The 27,004-nt window shown below is 45.6% G+C and overlaps 1 protein-coding gene across 1 annotated transcript in view; it reads left to right on the forward strand.

The window, feature by feature from the left end:
- Positions 1-7,186: 7,186 nt before the first annotated feature.
- Positions 7,187-27,004, forward strand: part of LOC311494652 (LHFPL tetraspan subfamily member 4 protein-like) — a gene marked incomplete at its 5' end in the record, with an annotated part of 32,943 nt that continues 13,125 nt past the window's right edge. Inside the window, one exon of the mRNA XM_084553808.1 lies at positions 7,187-7,595. Coding sequence (XP_084409934.1) covers positions 7,187-7,595 — 409 coding nt within the window. The remainder of the gene's footprint in view (positions 7,596-27,004) is intronic.

Genomic DNA, 27,004 nt, shown 5'->3' on the forward strand with positions numbered 1-27,004 from the left:
CTCTGGAGTCAGACTCTCAAGGTTTTTAACTTCATTGCTGGCGACATAAAGAGACGAATCCTCTCCAGCAGCAGAGCGGTTACACCTGCACAAAGTGACTTAAAGTGTTTTGAAGACGAGGAGCGCGCTGCACCTTCACGGTACCAGGTTTGAGGAAATGCTCCCATCTAGTGTTCAGCGGACGGCTTTGCGGCTTGCTTTCAACCGGATCCTGTGCATCTTCTCGTGGGCAAACAGTCGCAGGATAAACATTCATTCATGCAGTTATAAAGACTAATGAGGAAACAGTTTCACTTGTTTACAGATATCCAACAAATGCACACATTTATTTCTGCGCTGTTTGTCCCGTATTTACAGTGCAACATCATTTTTATCTCGTTAGTTTCGCCAATAAACAACAGAAATGCATATTTATATACCCTCTTATTTTCAGTGTAGGTTTCTGTATCTTGCAGACGATGATGGGCAGATGATGCCTGATAAATCTCCGGGGGATGCCTCTCTCGTCGCGCCAGAAAAAGACTGGCAGCTTCAGGGCCTGGAGCGTAGAGCAAGTGCAGTGACATCTGGTGGCTCGTGAAGCTGACAGCCACCCCTTGAAGACTGGTGTCAAAGCACTGCAGCACCTCTAACGGTTTAGTCTCAGAAGTGTCAGAATTAAATAAGATCGTATGCTGTTATTGAACTGGTGCATTAATGTGCATTACATATAGATTAGGGGTTTGTCGTGGGCCACTTTTTCCACATCAGCGTTCTGCAGGTGTGGTGGAGATGCAGGTTGTTTCTTTTAATTGAGTGAAGAATAAAATGGTTTCATAAAACTAATTGTTTTAGGATTGAGTTAGGGGAACGGATATTAATATTTCCCGAAGGGAAAAAAACTATTGAGCATTTAATTTATTTTGGCAGTGCATTTCTAATAAAATGATGTATACAGTGTTTCTGTAATGAGGAAAGTGTAACCTCAGCTTATGGCCAGAGGGCCAAATACATTTGCTGGACTCTTATGGTCTGAAATTTCAGACCTCCTATTGCTCTGGAATGCCACTTGAAGCCGGAGGTGGAAAAACTTTGGGAGGCCTCAATTTCGATCATTGTCAGTAACTTCAGAAACAAAACAAATATTATCTTATCGCAGTCGGCCATGTCTGTTGTTAATGTTCAACTTTATTCTCCTGGAAGTGGGATAAATCCAACATCCCAGCTTTCTGGAAGGCAGCATTACTCTTTATTTTAGACGTCATTCTGCAACGGCCGGGTCGACCTTCTGTGAAACCCTGGGGACACGTTATACAGCAGGCCCCACTGAACGTTCATTGTACGTTGTGAAGACACATGGACATGGCCGTCGCCACAGCCCACACTTAACATTAGTTATATTTGGAGTCTGTTAGAACGGTCTGGTAACAACTGGATTAAGGTGGAAGACCAACCAAGTCTTTAACTCGTTGTTACTTGTAAAGCGGCACAGGTTCTAGGTTCTAATCCATGGTCCCACTGGTTCCTTTCTGTGTGGAGTTTGCATGTTCTCCCTGTGTCTGCGTGGGTTCTCTCCAGGTACTCCAGCTTCCTCCCACCGTCCAAAGACATGCTGGTTAGGTTCATTGGTGATTCTAAATTGGCCGTAGGTGTGAGTGTCTCTCTGTGTTAGCCCTGAGATAGACTGGAGACCTGTCCAGGGTGGACCCCGCCTCTCGCCCCAATGACAGCTGGGATAGGCTCAACCCTCAGAGTTGTGTACTCTGTGGGAACAGAAGTGGCACTTGTGGCATTCATTTCTTTCGTCTTGTTCTGCACCAGTGTAGGTCTGATGTTTGGTTTCTTAGTGCCGTCGTATATTCTACTCTCTCATCACAGCAGCAGCTTCATTTCATATGAAAGAGATGCTCCTCCTTGTTTTCTGTGGAGAAATATAAATCTTCCCACCGTGTCTGACGTCTCTTTGGTTCTGCCATGTTTGATCACCTGTGGCAAAAGTCTTCTTTGATTAAACTTGTTTTGTGGAGAAGCTGCAGAGTTCAAGTCGCTAGTGCCACCTACTGTTAAAGCTAAATAGTGCAATAGAGTTAAGCACAAGTTAAAAATGGACCACTGGCTGGCTGGCAGGCCATGGTTTGCACACCAGTGCTTTAAGGGAGTTCTTCCGGTGCAAGAAGTCTAAATCAGGGGTGGTCAAATTAGTTTTAGTTCAGGGGCCACATTCAGCCCCGTTTGATCTCATGGGGGCCGGACCAGTAACAGAACAGCATCATAACCAATGAAAATAACCACTACTCCAAATTCTTCCTTCGTTTTAGTGCGAATAAGAACATTGTTCAGGTTCTTCTCATCTTCCTCCTCCTCTTCCTTCTTCTTTCTGATTTTCAATCCTCCTCCTTCTCCTCTTCCTCCTTCCTCCTCCTTCATCATCTTCTTCTTCTACTCTTCCTTGTTCTTCCCCTCCTCCCCCTTCTCACTTTCTTCTTCCTCCTTCTCCTACTTCTTCTCTTCCTTCCCCATCAACTTCTCCTCCTCCTCCTCCTTCATCTTCTCCTTCTGCTCCTCATTCACCCCCTTTTCCTGCTCCTCCTGCCCCTTCTACTTCTCCTCCTCCTTCCTCCTCCTTCAGCTTCTTCTTCGTCTACTCTTCCTTGTTCTTCCCCTCCTCCCCCTTCTCTTCCTCCTCCTCCCTTTCTCCTCCCTTTCTTCTTCCTCCTTCTTCATCTTCTCTTCCTTCCCCATCAACTTCTCCTTCTCCTTCTCCTTCTCCTCCTCCTCATTAATCTTCTTCTCCTCCTCCTTCCTCCTCCTCCCTTTCTTCTTCCTCCTTCTCCTACTTCTTCTCTTCTCATCAACTTCTCCTCCTCCTCCCCTTCTCCTCCCTTTCTTCTTCCTCTTTCTACATCTTCTCTTCCCCATCAACTTCTTCTCCTCCTCCTCCTTCATCTTCTTCTCCTTCTGCTTCTTCTCCTTCTGCTCCTCATTGCCCTCCTTCTCCTCCTCCTGCCCTTCTACTTCTCCTCCTTCATCCTCCATCATCTTCTTCTTCGTCTACTCTTCCTTGTTCTTCTCCTCCTCCCCCTTCTCTTCCTCCTCCTCCCCTTCTCCTCCCTTTCTTCTTCCTCCTTCTCCTACTTCTTCTCTTCTCCTTGCCCGTTTCTTTCTCCTCATTATCTTTTCATCTTCCTCCTTCCTTCTCATTCTTCCTTATTCTCCTCCTCTTTCTTTGTAAATTCATCCCGTGGTCCAGATCAGACCCTCTGACGGGCCAGTTTTGTCCGACGGGCTGCACGTTTGACACCCCTGGTCTAAATGCTGCTGTGCTCACTTCATAAATTCCATAACAGGTCAAACTTTCGTGAGTTTAACATGGAAATGTGGGGAAACGTGCGGCTCTACCTTCCGCGCCACATGCCTGCAGTTCACTCTTCTCGTGCCAGATGGCAGCCTAACACCAGACAACGTGAACGACCGTTAGCTACCGTGCCAGGAGATGGAGACACGGTGGGAGGAAAAGCGGTGCGAGATAGATGACTGCCCCTGCTTTCGTCTCATCTTTAATCAGATCAGAGTCGACGCCTTCTGACTCAAACTGCCGTGACACATGTATGCAGCCGTGCACGACGAAGACTCACTCCGTTCCCCTCCATCAAAACACGCCTCGTTCCTCAAGAGGCGCCCAGCCCCCCCAGCTTCATCCCCCAGCTGCGTGTGCACGTCTATTTTCTCCACGGACGTGTCCTCACTTCAGCAGCTCCACTGCACCTTTTGCTCTCACTCTGCCAATTTTAGCGCGCAAACAAACACACACACACACGACGCCTGCTCGCACAATAACGCACGAAACACACACAGACATAAACACACACAGCTTGTCAACTCCCCTGCCGCTGCTAACAGATGACAGGAGGCCTCGGGATGAAGAAAGATAGTCAGAGTGGTGTGGAAGCAGAGGGCAAATATGCATGTTTGTTTAGACAGCGCCCAGATGTGCTACGTGTGTTCAGAGCGGCCAAGAGCATGTGACGGAAAGAGTGAACCCCGTGCATTATTAGTCAGAGAATTACGAGGCATGCCGAAACACCGAGGGAAGTTTGTTCAGCGGCTCCCTTGAAGACCAAATTTGCGTCGTGCAGCGATCATTATGTGCAACAGCCTTTGTTCCCATGTCTAAAAAAACATACGCTCCCTCGCAGGCCACTGTCTTGGCCTAGTTTTCCATGAATACGCTAGCTTGAGGGCAAATGTGTTTCTCCCCAGAGTGAGTAATGGAGCTTTTAATGGACAGAGGAGGAGAAAGGCTTCAGTAGTAAAGGCAACATCTGGAACTGAAGAAAACAGGACTGTAGAAAAAAGAACATGCAGGAAGTATCAACGCTGTAAAGCACTGTGTTCACGACGGAGAGATATTTTGTAGATTTGCAGTTACTCATTGCAGAATGATCAGTTCACGTGTTGTCACCAAGAAGGTGAAGAGATTTATTTGAGACATGCCAGCAGATGTCTGGTCCAGACTGAGATATTTTAACAAAGTGCTGGATCAGTTGGAGGTTGGTCCAAGAGGATCGCTTCACTTTTCCTCCAGTGCCTCCTTCAACTTTTCTCAAAATCTAGAAGATGCATTGGTACCAAGATTCATGGTTCCTAGAGGATATACAGTATATACACCGATGAGGCATAACATTACGACCACCTTTGTGAATCAAGTATGCTGTCACATCATCAAAACCGTTTCAAGCTGTGATTTGAGCTGGAAATTGAAAACGGTTCCATTGTGCGAGGCTGGTACACTGGTACAGCTGAAGCAGGATTCATTGATTCAAGCATCACTGTCACAGTTCCTGCATGTGCACTGACACCGATCAGGCGTAACATTATGACCGCCTTCCTAATATTGTGTAGGTCTCCCTTGTGGTGACTCATCAGAGAATGGACATGGGCCTTCTGAGGGTGTCCTGTGGTGTCTGGTAACACAATGTTGTTGGGGGGTTGGAAGTTCCTGGTTCCACTTACTCTGGAAGTCCTGGTTCCAGACATTTTTAGTTCAACATCATTTGGAACTCATGGTCAGTTCCTGGTGCCACTTAATCGGGAACTCCAAGTTCCAGAAGTTTCTGGTTCCACATAATCAGGAACTCCTGGTGTCAGAAGTTCCTTATTCTACATAATCAGGAACTCCTAGTTTCAGAAATTGCTGGTGCCACTAAATCAAAAACTCCATGTTCCAGAAGTTTTCTGTTTCCGCATAATTAGGAACTTCTGATGTCAGAAGTTCCTGGTTCCACCTACTCTGAACTCCAGAAGTTTCTGGTTCATCATCCATCATCTGGAACTCATCGTCAGAAATTTCTGGTTCTACATAAGCAGGAACTCCTGGTCAGTCATTCCTGGTTCCACATTATCTGGAACTCCTGGTTCCAGAGGTTTCTGGATCTACATAATCAGGAACTCCTGGTGTCAGAAGTTCTTGGTTCTACATAATTAGGATCTCCTGGTTTCAGAAGTTCCTGGTTCTCCATAGTCAAGATCTCCTGGTTTCAGAAATTCTTTGTGTCACTTAATTAGAAACTCAAAGTCAGAAGTTCCTGGTTCCACATAATCAGGAACTCCTGCTTCTAGAAGTTGCTGGTTCTACACAATCTGCTTGTATGTATTTAAAGGTGTCATATACATCATGTAGTTGTGCCATCACATTTTCAATTTGTATTTGTAGACAATTATTACAAATCAAATGATGTCATTTGTTGAGAAGCCTGCTCCATCGTGTTTATCTGACGCTGATTCAGAGATGATCAAATGTTTCTATGCAAGAAAAATTAAACAGATGGATGAAAAGCAACAGTTTCAGGACTGAAATGCAGAAACTGAATATTGTTCAAACATATTGTTATGTGACTTAAAGGATTAGTTGTGTTTAAGCCTCGCTGCAGTCACTAATGTAAATTAGCAGGACTATAACAGGATCAGAGTATTTCTGATTTTACGTCCGTCCCCTTCCGCTCGCCAACATCTCCTCTCACTGGCTCCACACAGTCAACACGTTGCTCAACCTGAGGTCCCAGGCCACCGGACACGGGAAACGTTTCATTTGTCGCCTCACCGTACGGTAATATGTGCTGGTTTTATTTCTAATTCAAGGTGAACGGGAGCGGAGACGCGCTCTGATGCAAATTTCCGCCGCCGCTGCTGCTGTTCCCGCGCACGTGAACGCGCCCCATCGCTGTCATCAGTACAACATCAGCATCTTCCGGGGGGCGCGCAGAGGAACGGGAGGAGGAGGACGGAGAAAGAGAGGGAGAGAGAGAGAGAGAGAGAGAGAGAGAGAGAGAGGGAGAGGAGACGTTCTGGATAAAGGCTACGACAAAACCCGTGCTGATAATGGAGTCGAGGCGGTGGAGGATGTCGGATTTACGAGGAAGGACTGTTGAAATTTGACAGAGGGCTCGCGTCGAGAAAGTGGTCTCCATTTTTATTTTTTTATTATTTATTGTTTTGGGGGGAGGGGGTCTCGTTCCGCGGCGTTTGATCCCCACATGCTGCGTGGACGTTAAAGGGCGAGGAAAGGAGGGGAAAGGGGAGCACCCCACGGATGCCTCGGAAGGTAAAGAGCGGGGTCCACCTCTGGCTGCTGCTACGGGCAACAAGACGCGCCTCGCCTCACGGGTGGTGATAAAGGACATCCCGGAGAAGAGAGCTCTGGGCTGATGGATGAGGATGGAAAAGCAGCTTTAACCCCCCTCCACCCGACGACTGTGAAATAAAGAAGAAGAAGAAGGGGGGAAAAAAAAGAAAAAATCCTATTTGGATGGATTTTTGTTAAACATTTATGGTGTAGCCCTAAGGAAACGAGCCTCAGACAGCAATGTTGAATCACTGGTGTTGGTAAATTATTCATCAGAGGTATATGTAGGCTATGATTTTCTATTGCTTCAATGTAGCATTCCCCCCCTGTTCATTTTGACCATGTTTCGTCTTGTGGTCTCTTCTACATATGTGCAGGTTTGGTTTTTGTCGTGTGGTTATGTAGGCCCCTTTATTAGCCTTTAACAGCCACATGAGAGGAGACAGGAAAGCTTTTATATAGAGGACGAAAAAGGAAAAAGAAAAAGATTTGGATAGAGACGAGCTGTGTGGGAATTTTTCTTTTTTTAAAACATTATTTTTATTTTTTTTCTTCTTGTGAGAATAAAAATCTAAAGACCCAAACATGTTGCCTTCCCAAGAAGCCTCCAAGATCTACCACGACAACTACATGCGCAACTCCCGGGCCATCGGGGTGCTGTGGGCCATCTTCACCATCTGCTTCGCCATCGTCAACGTGGTGGTGTTCATCCAGCCCTACTGGATCGGCGACAGCGTCACCACGCCGCAGGCCGGCTACTTCGGCCTCTTCCACTACTGCGTGGGCACCGGGCCGTCGCCCAACCGGGAGCTCACCTGCGTGGGCAGCTTCTCCGACTTCGGCTCCATCCCGTCCGGAGCCTTCAAGGCGGCCTCGGTGTTCGTGCTGCTGTCCATGGTGCTGATCCTCAGCTGCATCGCCTGCATGGCGCTCTTCTTCTTCTGCAACACCTCCACCGTTTACAAGACCTGCGCCTGGATGCAGCTGCTGTGCGGTAGGGCATTCTCCGTTTACGCGTGGCTGAAAAATGTCAAAAAAACCCCTCAAAATTCAGTTGAGGATTTTATGTTTATTTGCACAAATATGCAGAGTTAGGCAGCCTGCATCAGAGTGTTGGTGTTGCCCGCTTTAATCTGACCTTTTATCGAGTTGTTCCCCCCTAATTAGCCAAAGCGTTGCCACCAAAAACTGCTGCATTAGAAAGAAACCAGGTGGTATTTTGAGGTGATGCAAACAAACGAGCCACGCCAGCGACGTAAAGGTGATTATAAAAGCGTGCAGGGAGCTGCAGAAATAAGAGGTTTCTGAGGTCAGTATCACTGGTTCACGCTTCAGAAGAATCATGTGACTTGAAGCCTGGGCAGAAATAGGTGAAAGGTGTGTGTGTGCGTGCAGCAGTGCCTTTCCGTGCACCAAAATCAATATTCTGTAGTCTTTGGGGGGTGGGGGGTGTACACAGGGCCTGTCTTGTTACAGATAATTAGGAGCGTTGTGCAGATTCTTCCATCCCTGCAACAACGGGATTGAGAGCTCTGAAAGCAATAACATACCCCCCCCCCCCCCCCCCCATCCATCCACCCACCGCCACCACCACTTCCACTCCATGACCATTGATATTCCGTGGACACGCCGCCGCATCTCTAAAGGCGACAGCTTCATGCAATGCAAATGCCACTCATTCTTCACCCATTCACTGGTACAGGACGCGGCGCGTAAACGGCGAGCGCCTGCCCGCCCGCCCGGGGAGCCTCCGTCGGGCCCCTGCTGCTACTCTGGGGGATGATTCCGGGTCGATTGGATTACTGTTCTCAGGGAGGTGATGTGTTCTCGTCTTCCGCTCTCGTGGGCAGATTACTGTTTGCAGAAACGACTGGGGACAAATTGTAGCTTGCTGAACAAACGCAGGCGCGCAGGACGCGGGCTGCTGAGTCGTGCTGCCTTTATGGCATGTGTTTTATTTTTTTGAGGGGGGGGGAAGAGTTGTGTGACATTAGATTTGTGCAGATGCAAGACCCTCGGGAGTTGAGGTTCCACTGGAAATATGGGATTTTATGATGACTGGTGTCATTATAGGAGGATGTGGGGGAGGGTTTATGACCGGTTCATGTATGGATTCATGTTTTAGAATTGATTTCTTGGGTTGAGAATAAAAGATGTGCAGCACGAGGTCCCGTAGCTCAAATCTGAATATATAATTTGTCCAACCAGTAGTCCAGAATAACTAAAAAGTCGTTGCAGATTCTGACTTTTGTCGCCACGTTGGGCTACTTCCTCCCTCCAAATTGCCATGTAGTTAAAAAAAAAGGCTGATCACCAAGCCGGGGGATTCTGTCGAGAGCGTGTGAGGAGGTGCAGAAAAATCACGATCCCTTGCACATCTCCGGGCGAGCCTCCCGTGTGCATCCGACTCCTTTATGAGCTGATCAATGTGATAAATAGGCCAGGCAGAATAGCGTGGGAGTCAGTTCTCTGTACAGAAACAGTCAGCATACTGAATGAGAGGGAGGGAGGGAGGGAAGGAGGCAGAGAGAAAGAGAGAGAGATCAGCATTTTTTACCCCCTCCACCTCCTCCTCCTCCTGTATTGTTCTGTTCCTCATCGGCCCACTCCGTCCTCTGTTCCACCGAGTTGCATTGAAAGGGGTTTGCTGCTCTGCGATCAGCACGAATCCGACAGAATAGCCGAGGTACGGAATTTGCACTTTATCAAAATCCTCATGACTTAACAGGAACTGAACCCAGGTCTTCCCACGCGCCATTAATCAAGCGGAACAGCGGCGAGGAGCGACGGTGGACGAAGCTTTCCGGTCCTTGACTAAAGTACACGACACTGTGGAAAAGGGAAAAGCCCCGCGTTTAACCCCCTGAAGCCCCATTTCCAACCCGTCCCGATTCAGTCAACTTGAGATCCACAACTGTAAGATTCAATTAAAATGTCTAAATGAGATTAGACCCGAATGGGATGTCACAGATTTTGAGGGGTAGAAGGTAAGGCCGTGCTTAGTAGAGGAAACCCCCCGCGCCTTGATGCCTGTGATGTGAAGCCTGTAGGTGGGGGAGGGTCATCTGACAACAGCAGAGGAGAAAGGTATTTAAATTTGACCGTGAGGATATGATTGGCTGAAAGAGATCCAGGCAAAATCTGAATGGTGCAGTCATCTGATCACAGCAGCAGGAAGACGGAGACAGAGCCAGGGAGTTGGAAATGAGGGAGGATAGAGGTAGTACTACTAACTGAACGTATGCTGAGCTTCATGTGGAAATACGATACCTCTCCGTGGGTCCATCACCAGGTCAGAGTGAGATTTGGTAGAAAGAAAATTGCATTTTTACTTCTAATCTGATGTTGTTGAGCCTGTTCCTGGAAAATCTTGACTTTTGATGAGTACCGCTGTCCCGGAAGTGTCTCCGTTGGGAACTGATTACGCTCCTGCAAAGATCTGCACAATTAAAATCAGTCATTTTCTGTAACTGCTTGTCCTCTGGAGGGTTGCGGGAGGGGGGAGAGCTGGAGCCTATCCCAGATGTCATTTAGAATCACCAATGAACCTAACCAGCATGTTTTTAGATGGTGGAACGAAGCTGGAGAACCTGGAGAGAACCCACGCAGACACAGGGAACCCAGAACCTTGCAACAACATGGCTATGAGCATCTAAAAAGCGTGTCATCTTAATATTCTGCCACGTCCCTATTCCACGCCAACTCCATCTCCCCTGCGTCGCCTGTAATTTGCGAGAGAACGCGTCCGGAGTTTTGTGAAACTTTTCCGAAGGTGTCACTGTCCTTCCCGCGGACGTGCGCGATGTGTGGCGGAGGTAAGTCGGCTAATAGGCTTGGCAGACGGCCTAATGCCGTTCAGCACCTTGGAGATGATCGTTTAATCATCCACTCTGCCCCGCTGGGTGCAGCAGCAGGTCTCCTGGCACAGCGCAGCGACAGAGCGCGGCAAAGGGGCCGATCTGAGCCGGCAGCGGCCTCCGTTTAGGCCGAACGGACCGAAAGTGTCAATTATGGAGCCAGTTTGGGCCCCACGCTGACAAAAGGGACAATGAGGTAGAAGAGAAATGTTCACAAAGTTTAAAATTTGTCTCACCTCTTACTCATGTCGAATCTTCTTCTTCTTCTTAGGCCCTTGAATTCCTTTCGGAACATGAAACGCCTCCACCCATGCCTGTCTTGGGCCATCTTCTCCAGCCGTTGTCATGTCAGCCCCTCCTTCTTGAACTCTTGCTCTGTGCTTCTTCTCCAGGTGTTCTTGGGACGACCTCTCCCCCCCGTTTGCCCTGTTGGTTCCATGTCAGTGCCTGTTTGGTTATTGCTGTGTTGCTTCTTCTCAGTGTGTGATCAATCCAGATCCTCCTTTTCATCTGTACTTCTATTGGTTCCTGGTTGGTGTGTTCTTACACAGTGATGTTGTTGATTGTGTTTGACCAGAAGATCCCAAGGATGCGTCTTAGGCAGCCGGAGGTCATGAATATCTGCAGCTTGATTGTGATGCTACAGGTGTTCTTCCATGTTTCGGATCCGTATGGAGTAGACGTTTGAGCTTGGTCTTGAGAGCGATGTTTTTTGTTTTCCAGATCTTGATTAGGATGTTGAACGCTGCTCTGGCTTTTCCAGTTCTTGCCTTTACGTCTTCCTCTGGCCCCCCGTCCACAGCTATCACACTTCCCAGGTATGTAAATGTGTTGACCTCTTCAAAAGAGTGGCCCTCGAGTTCATGCTTTGGTCGTTAATCAGCATGATTTTGGTTTTTGGCCCATTTATTTTGAGTCCAAGCTCAGCTGTAGTAGTTGTTTCCGGCTGTCTTGTCTTGTCCTGCATCTGTTGGTGTGTATGTGAGAGCAGTGCTACGTCACCTCTAGCAATCTCAGAGGTGAAGTTTCACATGAGATTTGGGTGAGCAGGTCGACTAATGGGACTTATTGGTTTGGTAAATAAAAGATGAGAGGAAAAACAGGAACACAGGCCAGGACACTGGGACGCAGGACACTTGGCAGTGCAGACGGACGCAGCGTGTCTTGGCACCTAAACTATCAAAATAGGCCAATAATAAGTGAATAAGGTTAATGCACTGAAAAAAAAAATTTAAAAAAAGGATTTTATGATGGCACACATAACTCTTGGGGATATGAGGACATGTACCAACAAGCCAAAACAAAAATAAAAACTGAAGGTCAGTATTGACCTGGAAAAAAGGAAATAAATCCTTTCTACAAAAAGAGTTCCAGATTTCTCTAGAATTAAAGGGGAATTACCGTTTTTTTACAACCTGGACCTTATTTCTGGCAAAAAAAATACGATCGTTTACTCACTCATATAACTTTGGCGTCATTTGGAGTGGTTCGGACAATATTTAGATCCTTGTATATATAGTGGGAGTGACTGGGGCACCGAAATGCAGCCTCTAAACAACACATTATCTGCCGTGAAACTCGTTAATTTCACCAATATTTTGTTATGATACGCTAGTGCTATTCCCCGTTGAGTCTGGAGTTACCTGTTATCATCATCCGGGGTCTGTAGATTGACCTACTAACTTCTAACCTGGATGATGTCATCTCTGAGCGCCGCGCGCATCTGTGGCAGTCAGCTTGTTTACCTGTAATTTGCTACTGCTAGTTTTTTGCAACATGGCTGAATATTTTTTCCGATTCTGACGACGTGTGGACGACGACTTTGTTTATGATGGACGTTTTGAGCCAGAGTATACGGATGAGGTGCTCGTTGAAAGGAGGATGTGGAGGCAGAGAGAGGAACAGCTGGCCAAAGAACAACAAATCGCTGCAGGTCCGCGAATAGAAAACAGGTAACTCTGGACTCAACGGGGAATAGCACGAGTGTATCATAACAAAATATTGGTGAAATGAACCAGTTTCGTCGCGGATAATGCGTTATTTAGAGGCTGTGTTTCGGTGCCCCAGTCACTCCCACTATATGGATATACGCGTCCGAAAGACTCCAAATGACACAAAAGTTACATGGGTGAGTAAACGATTGTATTTTATGCCAGAAATAACGTGTAGGTTGAAAAAAACTTTTCCTCTTTAATTCAAACTAAGGCCTTTAATAAAGTGGTGATGCTTAAAGTTCTACGATTTACATGTTTTACAGACTTTACCTGAACTACTACCATGAAAGACCTTTGATAAAGTGTAAACATGCTTAAAATTGTAAAACAGGAGCTGTATTTAGGAAGAAAAGACAAAAAGTCTCTATTAATACGGCATAAAACACCTTAAAACAATCTCAAACTTTAACCTCAAGTGTTTGTTTACAATTTCAATATGTAAAACCATCTTAAAACCTCGCAGAAGCACAATCTAAGTACAATATTCAGAAATAGTTTCTGTAGAATTACAGCACAAATCAGAAAATGAACCGCACTTGCATTAATTCGACTTTAAAATGATGGCTGTGGATGAAACCCACTGACCAGGGTAGCTAATGTTATAATCACCCCAGGTAAATATACAGCATCCCGTCCAATGAGGCTTTAGTTGAAGCTTCCTTGTGCTGCAGACTCACGTGAACAACTGAGCAGCAGCTGAAAATGACCAACAGTTTACCATACGAGCAGGTTTAGGATGTGATAAATGAAAGTTTAAGACCGCAATGAGGCCGGCAGGTGGAGTGCAAACCAAAACCAACTGAAAGTAGGTTAAAGCCATTAGTGAATCAACAGCTGCCTGCTAATTGGTGGCTTTCTTCCTGCCTTCCCCTGGTTATGACACGCCCCGATGGGTAAATGAATAATGGGGTCATTTTACTCATCTAGACTAAGCGGCGTCTAAGAGGAGGGCGAGATTTCCCAAAAGCACCTCAGGTCTGCGAGGAGCGTTGCCGCGCGCACCTTTGCTTTCGATTCAGAATAACTCGGTGGGAAATGCTCCGGGGAAACTTTAGTTTTAAATCACTGGCCTTGAACAAAGAGGAATTTAGTGCTAAGAAGCTGAAAGGAAAGGAAACTCAAGTGAGGTTTGAGTTTTTCAGCTCCAGCAGAAATCGTGAGGCCTCTCTCTCTCCACATCAGCTTCTTCCTCCTCTACCTCCTGGAAGAAAACTACTAGAACCGAATCTTTCTCCGGTTCTAATAGTTTTCTTCCATTCCTCCAGCAGAAACGAGGCACCGCGGAAGAGTAGCTCAGCAGCTCGATAGCTCCCTTCCTCGCTCCCCTCCTCCATCAGCTCATGCCTCCAGCCCTCCTGCACGTCTGACCCTGTCTGTTGCAATATTAAACAGAACTAAGCAGGACACGGGCCGTGGCACAGGGGAGGAGCCGTCCCGGGACGGACGACCTGTCAGCGACTGCTCGGCCTGAGTGTGTGGTGAAGGCAGAGAAGAAAAAAAGATAGAAGTACTGTGTGGAGTTGGAGGACAGCCAGAAAGATGGGACGCGTCTTCTTTGTGAATTATGGAGGACTTTTGTTTGTTAACACCTCTTCACGGTTATATTGGTTCGCTTCTGGAAGAGAGGAGTAAAAAAAACAGACTCTACATCTGATTAAGATTCACTGGCTGTACTGTGTATACACTGTCGCTTAAAACCATGTGCACCCGTCAGACTTTTCTACAGTCCTGCATAAAAAAACGACTCAAAACATCTGCAGATTATCACACAAGTTATAAAAGTAGACAAAGAGAACCCAAATCAAACAAATGAAACAGTAATATTATACATGTGTATTTGTCTGTTGAGTAAAATGAGCCAATATTACATATCTGTCAGCTCTAGGATTCCAAATTAATTTCAAGTTGCAGATAGTGTGAAGCGGCACTGTATGCACACATACGAAGAATTTGTTCTCTGAAGCACGCTTGGAGAAATGGGCAGCCGGGCAAGGCACGCGGGGAGCAGCTTTGGGGGGGGGGGGGGGGGGGGTTATGTGCTTGCTCGAGGACTGAACCAATGACCTCATGGTCCGGAATGCTTTTTCCCTAAACACTAGTCCACAGCTTGTGGAATAGTGGAGTATGTGTGCTTGATGGCATGCACGTGATGCATGAAACGATCTTTTCCGGCTAATGAATTGTCGGCGCACTTTATGTGCACAAAGTCTGCGCAGTCAGCTGTTGGCCTGCATGTAATGGCCTGCAGAGGCGGAAACCATGAATTTGTACCCAGCAGGGGTTGCACTACTTCGGATTTCTTAAAAGTCGACTGACTAGCCTCTGATAGCGTCACAATTAATAAAAACACATTAGAAAGTAATGAAATCTATATTCTTGACCTGAATACATATGCTGAGAACATGTGCTACATACTGTGAGCTGCAGATATGTATAGCCTGTATAAAAACATGCAGCACCTCAGCACCATCAATAGCATTTAATAGTACTCCACTAATAACTTTATCAAATAGTTGATGTGCAGCCTCCTTCTCTCTGTTACCACAGGACGTTTGGTGAAGTTGTTAACTGACTGCTGTCCAGAGGATTTAGACCGTTCCTCTGCTAGCATTAGCGTTAGCCTTTTCAGATGCATTGCACTGGGCTTCATCTTCAGTGAAGTATTTTTTTGCTAGTTTGCTGCAACTACCCGCTGGTCTCCTCACCTGTCTTCTAGGAGGCGTCCATGTTGTTGTTGTCACATGACCGGCGGCTAGTCGACGTGATGCTTAAAGCGTCGAGCGGTCTGTACAACCCCCAGCACCAAGTAGTATGTAGCTGTACCTACATGCAGGAAACACTTTCTGCAACACATTAGCGGCGGATGTGGATCACGAAGCGTGGATGTATCCAATGTGAACGGAATCCCACAGGACTCTGTAGAGTTTGAGGCGTTAACATTGCCAACCCTTACATGTGCGATTGCTCCTGACACACAACAGGTTCTTTGAAAGGGAATGCGGTCGTCCTTTTTATTTCTTATATGTGAGACCGGTTTGAAAGTGTGCCGATGATATGTGTCTGGTCGTGCGCACGTCTGTTCACGCGCCAAATGTGTACACGATGCCGCGAGAGTTGAATTATTAATGAGAACGTTTTCTCTCTCTTCCTCTCTAGTCGCTGGAGCCAGTGTGGCTTGTGCCGTTGTCGTAAACGCGTAAAGACTGCATGCATGTGTTTGTCTAAGCGCGTGTGCATGCTCGGCGTGTATGGGAGATAAACGCGCCCGCGTGGATCGGTTCCAGCAGGAGTTAAATAGATGCTGCAGCGGTGGAGTTATATATAGAAATAGAGGAAGAGAGAGGGAGAGAAGAGTTTCCCTGGGGGATATCCCTGCCTCTCACTTGCTCTCTCTCTCTCTCTCTTTCATTCTCTTTCTCGCCCTCTCCGAGATTTCTGGTCGGCGTTTCCCAACCAAACGTACATGTTTTAATTATCAGGCGCTTAATAAATAATCTCAAAGTCACTGGGGCGTTTCTAAAAATATCCTGGCAGCTGAATAATGGATTCCTTTGACCCTTCTCAGCATTGTCACTCAGTTTGCATGTGTGTGTGCGCGTGTGTGTGTGAGAGAGAAAGCCCCTAATGCTTGTTGATAGGATGTATAGGTATGAGGGGGAAAAATGGAAATGTCTCATTATGCATCCTCCATGCTTCTCATTGAAGTGTTAACATCTACAGTAGATCTCCTCCTTCACCATATCAGGCTGTTTTTGTGAAGATATTTCCTTTGTTTCAGATAGTTTGACCAGGCGCCATTTGAATGCATTTTCTTTTTAATTAAATAATTAAGGTAAATGGAAATGTGTAGCTTGCATTTTAGGTTCTTGGCTGGCGTATTCAGCGCAGTCTGCAAGGACTGAGCATGCACGATTTCCCGAAATCACCTTGGCATTGCCGTTCGCACCTTTGCTTGGATTTAGAATAACTCGGAGGGGAATCGTGCTCGAGCCAATGAGAGGGCTTTCAGTGTGTTCTCTGACATGCTAAAGTATTGGTTTAACCTATAGACTGTATAAAAAATGGACGCCATGACAGCTCCTCAAACCATGTAGAGCTCCCCCTAGTGGCTGGCTGCAGTATAGGTCTTAAGCTCCAACCTCTCCATGTTAGTGGATGGGACTTGGGCCAAACTAAAACACTACGTCAGATATATTTTTTAAGGATGTTTTCTGTCATTTTAGGTAGTTAATATAATGCTGGTGTGCTAACTAACAGCTCCACCTTGAACAGTATCGCTGCCGCATGGCTGCAACAAGACCCTAGGCTGCAATGTCAGATGGGAAATCAAAGTGAAGCGTGTTGCTAAGCATAGCACAGCTAACAACAGTTTGCTATTTCGGCCAATCTAGTCCCATCGCTAAACTTTTACTTTATCAAGTAGCACTCTTGATCCTGGACGGAAAAGGGGTCTACAAACCTAGCATCTGATTCTGTCTGGTTCAGAGTGCAATACTCTTTGTCTAAATATCAGTTAGTATTGTCAAAGAGACCACTCACTGAGCCCTAAATACATTCTCCTGCCTGAAAACTGATTCTCTTGGAACATTATGTGGTTATGTGCAAGCCCTTTTTACGCAACCCGCCAATCCTTCACCTGCTTTTCCAGATTCAGGACTCGTGTCAGCAAATTTCTCCACCAGCAAGGACTCATGTCTGTGTCCCAAGGACAAGATATGAGAGAGGAAATAAAAGAAAAGTTTTTGTAAGGGTAGTAAACCATTTTTTGTAAGGGTAGTATATTTAATGTTTTAGACAAGGTGACAGTTTCCTAAAATATGCACATTTTTATGTAATGCAAGCTGCAAAAAAACAGAAGCTCGGCTTACGTCTTACAAAAATGATATATACATGGCAAATATATCAAATGGAAAAGTTAGTTTGGAGAAGCATTGAAAAATTTTAGAGACATAATGAAAGAGGGAAAAATCATTGCCAAGAGGGCCAGTGAACCCTGGCAGCAGCAGCAGCATCTTGTAAAGTGCCCCCTCCCCCCTCAACACACACACACACACACACACACACACACAGCAAGCTTGATCTCAACCCCAATAAAAACTCTGTATATCAGCGAAGAGGCCGTCCATTAGATAGATGGAGGACAGCAGGCCAAGGTCTAGACACGGTGGCAGAGGGAAGGGCGGACCTCAGACAGCTTTATTACATTACGGACAGGACATGGTGATCTCTTAATGCAGTCATGTTCACACCTTTCCAAGCGGCTGCTCTGCCCCGGCTTTCGGTCTGCAAGAGAGAAGGAGGCCAAGTTTTACTCCTGAAGGCTCAACACTAGTTCTGTAGATTATGTTCATTTGAAGAATATCAGCATTGTAAGCATTTTTGATTGATACCAATATCAATGTGCCTTCCAAAACCATAACAAACCACTCCTATATTAATTATGGGACAACGCCAGGGTTAAGGTCCACTTACATTTGGGCAGAGACACACCTTGGTTAGACTTGGGCAAAGATTAGGGTTTGGGCTGTTATTACTATTGTGCCTTCGGCTATTAAAAAAATTCCTCGACTTCTTCCTTTGCTGCCAATTGACAAGTCATGATTACAACGGGCACAACAAGTCTTCATCATTTGAATGTAAGACATACGACATACAAACTAAGTAATTTAAGAGGGCAGCCTCAGATATATACCATAGGTGCTACTGTTACACTACACCATAGCCTCTGCCATTTTTTAATTTTCAAGCTAATATAATTTTATTTTATTTAGAGAAAAAGTATTTGCACTTTGATGAAAAAAAAATAATAATAATCTTTAAAGATAAGTTAAAGAGTAGAGCTCTCAAGGCCCATCAGCTTGTAAGCGATTTGCTTGTTGCCCATTGCTTGCTAGATGAAAGTTGGTCCCTAGTAGCTTGGTAGCTGGTAGTATGAGTCTAGTTCCACGGCACTTGGATTTTATTGTGGGGCATGTTTCAACTGATGCTTGTGTAGGGTTTGTACACAGCACTGCATACCGTTTATTGCAGATACACTATATTACCAAAAGTATTCGCTCACCCATTCAAATGATCAGAATCAGGTGTTCTAATCACTTGGCCTGGCCCCAGGTGTATAAATTCAAGCACTCAGGCATGCAGACTGTGAAACAAGACATTTGTGAAAGAATGGGCCGCTCTCAGGAGCTCAGTGAATTCCAGCGTGGAACTGTCATAGGATGCCACTTGTGCAACAAATCCAGTCGTGAAATTTCCTCGCTCCTAAATATTCCACAGTCAACTGTCAGCTCTATTATAACAAAATGGAAGCGTTTGGGAAAAACAGCAACTCAGCCACGAAGTGGTAGGCCACGTAAAGTGACGGAGAGGGGTCAGCGGATGCTGAAGCGCATAGTGCAAAGAGGTCGCCGACTTTCTGCACAGTCAATTGCTACAGAGCTACAAACTTCATGTGACCTTCAGATTAGCCCAAGTACAGTACGCAGAGAGCTTCATGGAATGGGTTTCCATGGCCGAGCAGCTGCAGCCAAGCCACACATCACCAAGTGCAATGCAAGGCGTCGGATGCAATGGTGTAAAGCACGCCGCCACTGGCCTCTAGAGCAGTGGAGACGCGTTCTCTGGAGTGATGAATCACGCTTTACCATCTGGCAATCTGATGGACGAGTCTGGGTTTGGAGGTTGCCAGGAGAACGGTACATTTCAGATTGCATTGTGCCAACTGTGAAATTTGGTGGAGGAGGAATTATGGTATGGGGTTGTTTTTCAGGAGCTGGGCTTGGCCCCTTAGTTCCAGTGAAAGGAACATTGAATGCTTCAGGATACCAAAACATTTTGGACAATTCCATGCTCCCAACCTTGTGGGAACAGTTTGGAGCGGGCCCCTTCCTCTTCCAACATGACTGTGCACCAGTGCACAAAGCAAGGTCCATAAAGACGTGGATGACAGAGTCTGGTGTGGATGAACTTGACTGGCCTGCACAGAGTCCTGACCTGAACCCGATAGAACACCTTTGGGATGAATTAGAGCGGAGACTGAGAGCCAGGCCTTCTCGACCAACATCAGTGTGTGACCTCACCAATGCGCTTTTGGAAGAATGGTCAAAAATTCCTATAAACACTCTCCTCAACCTTGTGGACAGTCTTCCCAGAAGAGTTGAAGCTGTAATAGCTGCAAAAGGTGGACCGACATCATATTGAATTCTATGAGTTAGGAATGGGATGGCACTTCAGTTCATAGAATGAGTAAAGGCAGGTGAGCGAATACTTTTGGTAATATAGTGTATGTATAACCTGTATAAAAACAAGCTGCACCTCAGCACCATCAATAGCATTTAACAGCGTGTTGTTAGAGTATAGTGTAGCCGGGTTATTTCTCTGAATCCTTCACCGTGTCCTGCAGCTAAAGGTCTAATAACTTTATCAAACAGTTGATGTGCAGCCTCCTTCTCTCCGTTACCACAAGACGTTTGGTTAAGTTGTTAACTGACTGCTGTCCAGAGGATTTGGACCATTCCTCTGCTAGCGTTAGCGGATGCCTTTTCAGATGCATTGCAGCGGGCTTCATCTTTAGTGAAGTATTTTTTCGCTAGTTTGCTGCCCGCTGGGCTCCTCACCTGTCTTCTAGGAGGCGTCCATGTTGTTATTGGTGACTAGTCAACGTGATGCTTAAAGCATCATGGCACAGGAGAGAAATCGTCAAACTGACCCGTCAACTAGTCTGTTCAACCCCTAGTGTATGGACAGAGTTAGTTCCTCTTGTAAACAATATAGACAGCGCTCCATTAACTCAATGAGCACAATGTCAGTGTGGTGAATTTGGTGGTAGGAACCAAAGTTCCCACCATTGTTTCCTTCTGTTAAACATTTTAGAAACTGTATCAGTCACTTCTACTGATTATTGCCTAGGTCATGCACCCCTAAATTAGTTTTTACTAAAATCTTGTACGGTACCATTTCACCGCTACAACTCACTGAATTTTCTTAACACTCCACAATCTCTTGTCGGCACATCCCATGGTTGTCACTTCCTGTGTGTATGCCCCTTCATACTGGCCTTTGGGCAGGTCCACAACTATTTTATTTTTATTTTTCAAGGCTTTTCCACTTCAGTTTACATTGCTTGTGTCCGATGGTCAGTGCTGTGCACCTCCTTCCTGAAGACACTCCATAGTCGGTGAATGACGCCAAACCATGTCTGGGACTGACGTGCAATCTGTCATGTGTTACATCAGTCATTTATGCCTCCACAACCATCTACTCTGACACACTGACCATCCCATCAGACAAAAATACCTTGTAGGCTGCTGGATAGCGTCACGGCTGTCTATAGAGCTACCACAGTCAAGCTGCTCAGGGGGAATAGTGTGGAGCTTGGAGTCGCTCCCATCAAAAACACTTAACACGCCCGCTTATATATGGTAATGATGGTATTTTTAGAGCTCTTACATAATCGTCTTTTTTGGCTGTTTGTCTGTTTGGCTGTTTGAAAAGAAGAATCTGTGTAGACGTGTAGACAGTCTGACAAAATCCTTATGTAACAAGTCTATAAATACCTCGAGGGTGCTATAAATAAATTGATTCACAGTCATTTTAACTAGTCGGATGACAAACCCATCAAGGCCGAGCTTTGTCATCGGCTTGGACCTGCTTTGATGCCATGTGACACCTGACAGGCTCTGAACGAAGGGCTGAGGAGAAACGACAGGAAGTGGTGAACTGAGGCGAGGTAAAACAAAACAGAAGAAGAAGAAAAAGAAGAAACGTAGGAGCCGTAACAGTCTCGCTGTCCTCCATTTGTCTCGTTTTCTTCAGCTCTGTCCGTCGCTCCTCGTTCCCTTTCCCATCCTCCTCCTCCACCGTTCGATCCCTCCGCTTGCCGCCTTTGAAGCCCCCTCCTCCTCCCTCACCTTCAAGTTAAGAATGCGGTGTCTTGAGAGAGTGGAGGGGGGGAGGAGTGGGGGGGAGGAAGGAAGAGAGGAAAAACCCCAGCAACTTCAAAGGGCTTTTCTTGGGTTGCGGGAAGGTGGGGGGTTATTTTTAGCCTGCCAGTGCCCACTTAAATGCTCCAGCTGAAGATGTAGGAGAAAGGCAGATGGAAGAGAGTGCATGTACTGACTAACCACCAACTGACAGTCTGAATTAATTACTTTCGTCATCATCATCATCGATTTCTGAATTGCATTTGCACCGGAGACACAGTTGCTTAGAAACAAATACCAAACTGCATGATTGGTGGCTTTGAGTCTTTAAACTTCTTCTGAAGGCTCTTCAGTGAATAGCGTAGACTTCCCACACTTCCACAACGCGTCACTGACTTGATGATCCATCATTGAGTCAGGTAGGACTTCCTGATCATGAGTTTTTTATCCCCCATTCCGATCCCGATCTTCGAATGTTGAGTACCAACTGATCCGAGTCTTGTTTCGATCCAATATAAACCAAATGTCCTCCACTGCAGATTCATACCTTGTATTCTGCTAGATCGGGGGTGTCAAATAGGCGGTTTAGGCATCTGTGTCAATTCGATGACACGGACTGGGAGGGGAGGTAACTACACACCGTATTTGCATGCCTCGTCTTCGGCGAAATTTCTGCGAAAGTCTCATTTGCCATTGTTTTTACAGAGCGAGCCTGACTGACGAGCGCACAAGTATGAATAGTAGGTTACAGCGTCTATGTCCCAGTTTATTGAACCTGATCCAGAACCTGAAATTTCTTAAGAAGGAAAAGCACAACTTTCGGGCCTCAGTGTTGTGTTACGTCCACAACTTTTACTTAAATAGCGCGACCCCTAGTGGCCAAAAAGTATGAATAGCAGACAGTTTTATTTGAAAAACTGCAGTTAATGTCTTCAAAGATTTGATTTTCGTGTTTTGAAAAGTCTGGTCCCTCTAACGGGCCGGATTTGTCCTGCCGTATGACCCCTGGTGTTTCCTGTGCTTTTTCTTGATAGACTTTTTTTTTTCAACTTTTTCTCAGTAGTATTCAAGGAGAAAAGGTTTTGTGTCCAGAAGCTGAAGTGTAGTAATATGTGCACCGTTGGACTGAACTAAGTCCTTCAATAAACAGAGCTGTCAAAGTTAACCCAAGCACCTGGTTGTACAGTTCCAGTAGAGCTGTATGACATGTGGTGTTCAGAGGGTGGCTTGTAGAACTCCATAAACCTCTCTTCCTTTAATAATTTTCACCTTGAAACTGTCTCAAGAAAACTTTTCTTTTAAACGCAGTGTTCAGTGTTGTTGTTGTTTCTGGTGTGCAGACTTTGCCTGAGTGGACTCCGTTTATTCCGCTTTAGGATTTTTGTGTCAGTGACGAATCAAGTTGGTAGTATTGAGTGAAGATCTCCTACTACTGCCTAGCCAAACATCCACATTGCACAATTTACGAATTTGTTTCAAGAGTAAAGTTCTTCCACACAGCAGACATGTTTTATCACGTGATTTTGGTTCTTCTTCTTCTTCTTCTTTTAATTTTGGCCGCTCTGGTGCTAGCCAACCGTCATTAAAACAGAAGAAGACGTTTTGATGCTACAGTCTCCTCTGTCTTCAGCTACAAAGTATACACCCCCAAGAGGTAAACATTTTCCGTCTCTTTCCAGTAAATTATAGACTGCTAACACCATCGTGAAACATTTAGGTTTACAATCGAGTTGTTTGACCAATCTATGAGTTAGAGTCATGTCTGAATGCTCAATGTCCCACTAGACCCATTTTAACTTTAATTCTTCTACAATCTGAGAACTTGGTTGCTTCAGTTTTGTAATAAACAAACTAACGTCTTGAGCGAAGAGAACGAAGCTGGAGGAAAATTGTGCTGTACACCGTTTCAAACAAATAAGACATAATAACATTTCCTCCAAAGGAAAATGGCGGGTTAATGAGTTCAGGACGGTTCGAGTGGCTCCGCAGTCATGTTTTCAAAAGCCCACACTCAATAACTTGGCACGAGTTTCGCGCCAGATGGGAAAACATCCATCAAAAATCCATAAAACATGTTACCTGACGCTCATTACTCAGTTAATGATTTTATCAGCTCTCGTCCATGTTAATATCTTGCATAAAGGTCATAAAAGAAGCTAATAACGTGCTGATTTCCCATGACGGTTACATCCTTTGCTCTTCTATTCTCTCATTACTTTACAGTATTATCGTCATTATATTCTTTCTCATTACATTCTCTCATTACGCCTGCAATTACTTTGTCAGAGGAGCGACCGCGTTTTGAAACAGTGTACATCTTAGATTAAAATAAGGCTCCTCGTGTTTGCATGTTAACACGGAGAGGTGGTGACTAATCTCATATCCTCCCACCCTCTGCTGCTACAAGTTCACCACCCACCATTTTCTTATGATGAATGGCCGGCGCGTGAGAAACGGGGTCTTCAGAGGGACTCACTAAAGTGACAAGGTTCAACCAACGTAACTAAGAGGCTACAGTACAAGCACAACATTCCCTTGCGGTTCTCTTGCAGGTATGCTGAAATGTATTAATATTTGGGGTTTGGAACGGACATTGATTGTTCTGTATGTAGGTTGGTTGACGCTTCACCGTGTCAGATAAGTGACAAAAAAAAGTTGAAGCCAACTTTCGAGGTTGAGCGTCTCGCTCATGTCAGTTGGTTGCTTCATATCACCGGCTTCCACTGAAAATGTGTTGTAGCTCTCACTGTTAGCTTCCACACGCCTTAAAGTCTCCTCGAGGAACGAGAAGTTTGTTCTTGCTCCTCACGCTGTTCTCAACACATCAGCCAGGCAGAACTTTTTTCTTATGTGGTGTCCGGTAACTATTCCGTGATTGGTCAGAAATTGGAAGTGGGCGTGGCTAATGCGGAAAACTGGAAATGCTAGCGGCCATTCTGTTAGCTCACAGATGCTAATATTTGCAGCATGACCGCTAATCTCACCTGGGTAGAGATGGGCATACTGTTTGTGGGTGCATGATGAATGAACGGCGTGATCCGACGTACACGGTTGTCAAAACGACTGGCCGACATCCGAAAATAATAAGAAACGTGCATCTCGTATCTCCCACAATGCTTAGTGCGTGTGACATATGCTGCAGTGGGAGGGCTCTATGAGGACTTACCTGTAGTTTGGCACCTGAGTTTCTCATGAAGTGTAAATTGACTGACCAAAACGAACTTATTTCTTGTTCTTCCAGCCCTAGGAATGAGAATCAAGAACAAATTTCTCTTCTTGTGGGGTATGTAACAAGTTAAAGTCTGCTACTTGATCCTTCCTCAAAAATTGGAAGTGGGCATCGTTAATGCGGAAAACTGGAAATGCTAGCGGCCACTCTGTTAGCTCCCAGATGCTAATATTTGCAGCGTGACCGCTAATCTCACCTGGGTAGAGGTCGGCATACTGATTGTGGGTGCATGATGAATGAACGGCGTGATCCGACGGACACGGTTGTCAAAACGACTGTCCGATATCCAAAAATAATAAGAAATGTGCATCTCCCACAATGTGGCGTATACTGAAGTGCAAAGGCTCTATGTGGACTTTCCTGTAGTTTGGCACCTGAGTTTCTCATGAAATGTAAATTGCCTGACCAAAACGAACTTATTTCTTGTTCTCGCTGCCCCAGGAGCGAGAAGCAAGAACAAATTTCTCTTCTCGCGGAGTATGTAACAAGCTAAAGTCTGTTCCTTGATCCTGGCTGACTGCATCCTCCTTGACATTTCTGCAGATCTTAGCGTTAAAGCCAAGCCAGATAGCTTCCAACCTGCAAGGGCACCCGCCTGTCACTCAAAGCATCTGCATCCTTAATTAGGTGTCACTTTTGAATTTCATTACATTTAAAGGCTCAGACTCTAAATATTCAAACGTCCCAGCGCGCTGCACCTTGAACCAAACGACATGCAAAGAAAAGTGCGTCGCAAACACATCGGTAATTATCTGAGAAAATGCTGCTCGTCCTCAGATTGCAAGATTAAATTTAACGTTATATAGCGTACCTGCTGGCTCAGCTGTCAATCAAACACACATAAAAGTAAACCCCCTCAGAGGTTTAGCGACAAACGGAGGAATTCTTCTGTATCTCCCAACATCCTTCATGCTTTTAATTTAATTAAATGCATAATCTAATAATAACAATACAATTTATTTATACGCAGATACGCTTGAATAAAATAAAAAAATAAAAAACGGCGCAGTGTATCTAAAGGGAATCTTCTAATTATCTGTTTGGAAAGCAAACGATGACTCCGGAGTGATGTGAATAATAAAAGGATGTCTGAAGTTACTGCTGACCTTTGAATTTTTGATGCCAACCAAAAAAAAAATAAATAATGAAATAAAAGACTCATGTAGGTCGAGCAGCAAATCAGCAAATTTAACTGAAAGCCCAATCCTGTTATCCTCTACTTTACATTCCAGCCAATGATCTTTGTGCTCCTCTATTCCTCATTCCACACACCAGCCGCTGTGTTTGAATGCTGCCCAACATCCTACAACACACACACACACACACAGCCCTTAAAATATTCACAATTGCACACCAATTGAGCTCCAGACGTTAAATCTCTTGAACATTTATTGGACTGAAGCGTAATAATCACGGACTCGGCCAAATCTGTCTGACTTCTCATGTGTATCACGAGCGACGTTGCCCGTGGAAAAGACGCGTCTGGGCCGCGACGAAGATCCAATGTGGCGTCTGCCATGTACGTTCCCCGTCTCCCAGTGGATCCCACTGCTTTACTTACAGCCCCTCAGGCCACGGGCTGACTGCTGTTTAAACAGAGCTGGTGAGCGAGGAATACGGCACAATCAGCTCCCCAGCGATGCTCACTTTGATGAATGAGCGGAGGTGTAACGTATAGATTACCGTTTCTGTTGCAGCGTTGAAAGTTGCATGTATGCATTTCCGTGGAGGGCTTTGTACTGCGCTTGTGTGCTGCATACACTCTTTCCTTGTTTTGTCGTGCATGCAGGTGTGTGTGGGCGTGATCTGTGTGTTTTTAATCCATCTCTCAAGTGTCTCGAGGTGAATAATGTTCACAGGTCATGTCGTCCATCTTTCCACTGTCTCACCACACTTACCCCTCTTCACTCTCTTGACTCTAGACTGCCTTCACATGATCAGGGTTTCTACTGAACCACAACTGAAAGCTACACGTGTGGTTGTCGTTGCTTAATCCAATGTGTGACAGATCCGTTTTTAAAGGGTTTTAATATTGATGAAATGTCGACCTTGTATGTCTGGATCAGGATCCAGTGGCTGGACGGTTGCCAGCCCGTCCTCAACATTTTAGTGGCGGCAGAAAGTTGGTTTGGGGTGACTCCGTTGGGAATGGATTATGCTCCGGCAAAGATCTGCCAGTCATTTGGGCGGGGCTTGATGAGGTAATAGACAGAAGAGTAATTGATTGGTTAAAGGACTATCCAACTGCGTGCATTGTTATTTTCTCTCTTTATCGGTTGTAGACTGTATAAAAAGTGGACGCCATGACTGCTCCTCAAAGGTGAAGCCAAAGCATGTGGAGCTCCCTCTAGTGGCTGCCTTCAGTATAGGTCATAAGCTCCGCCCCCTCCATGTGGATGGGA

The sequence above is a fragment of the Chelon labrosus genome, assembly GCF_963514085.1.
Source record: "Chelon labrosus genome assembly, chromosome: 10".
Classification (NCBI taxonomy): domain Eukaryota; kingdom Metazoa; phylum Chordata; class Actinopteri; order Mugiliformes; family Mugilidae; genus Chelon; species Chelon labrosus.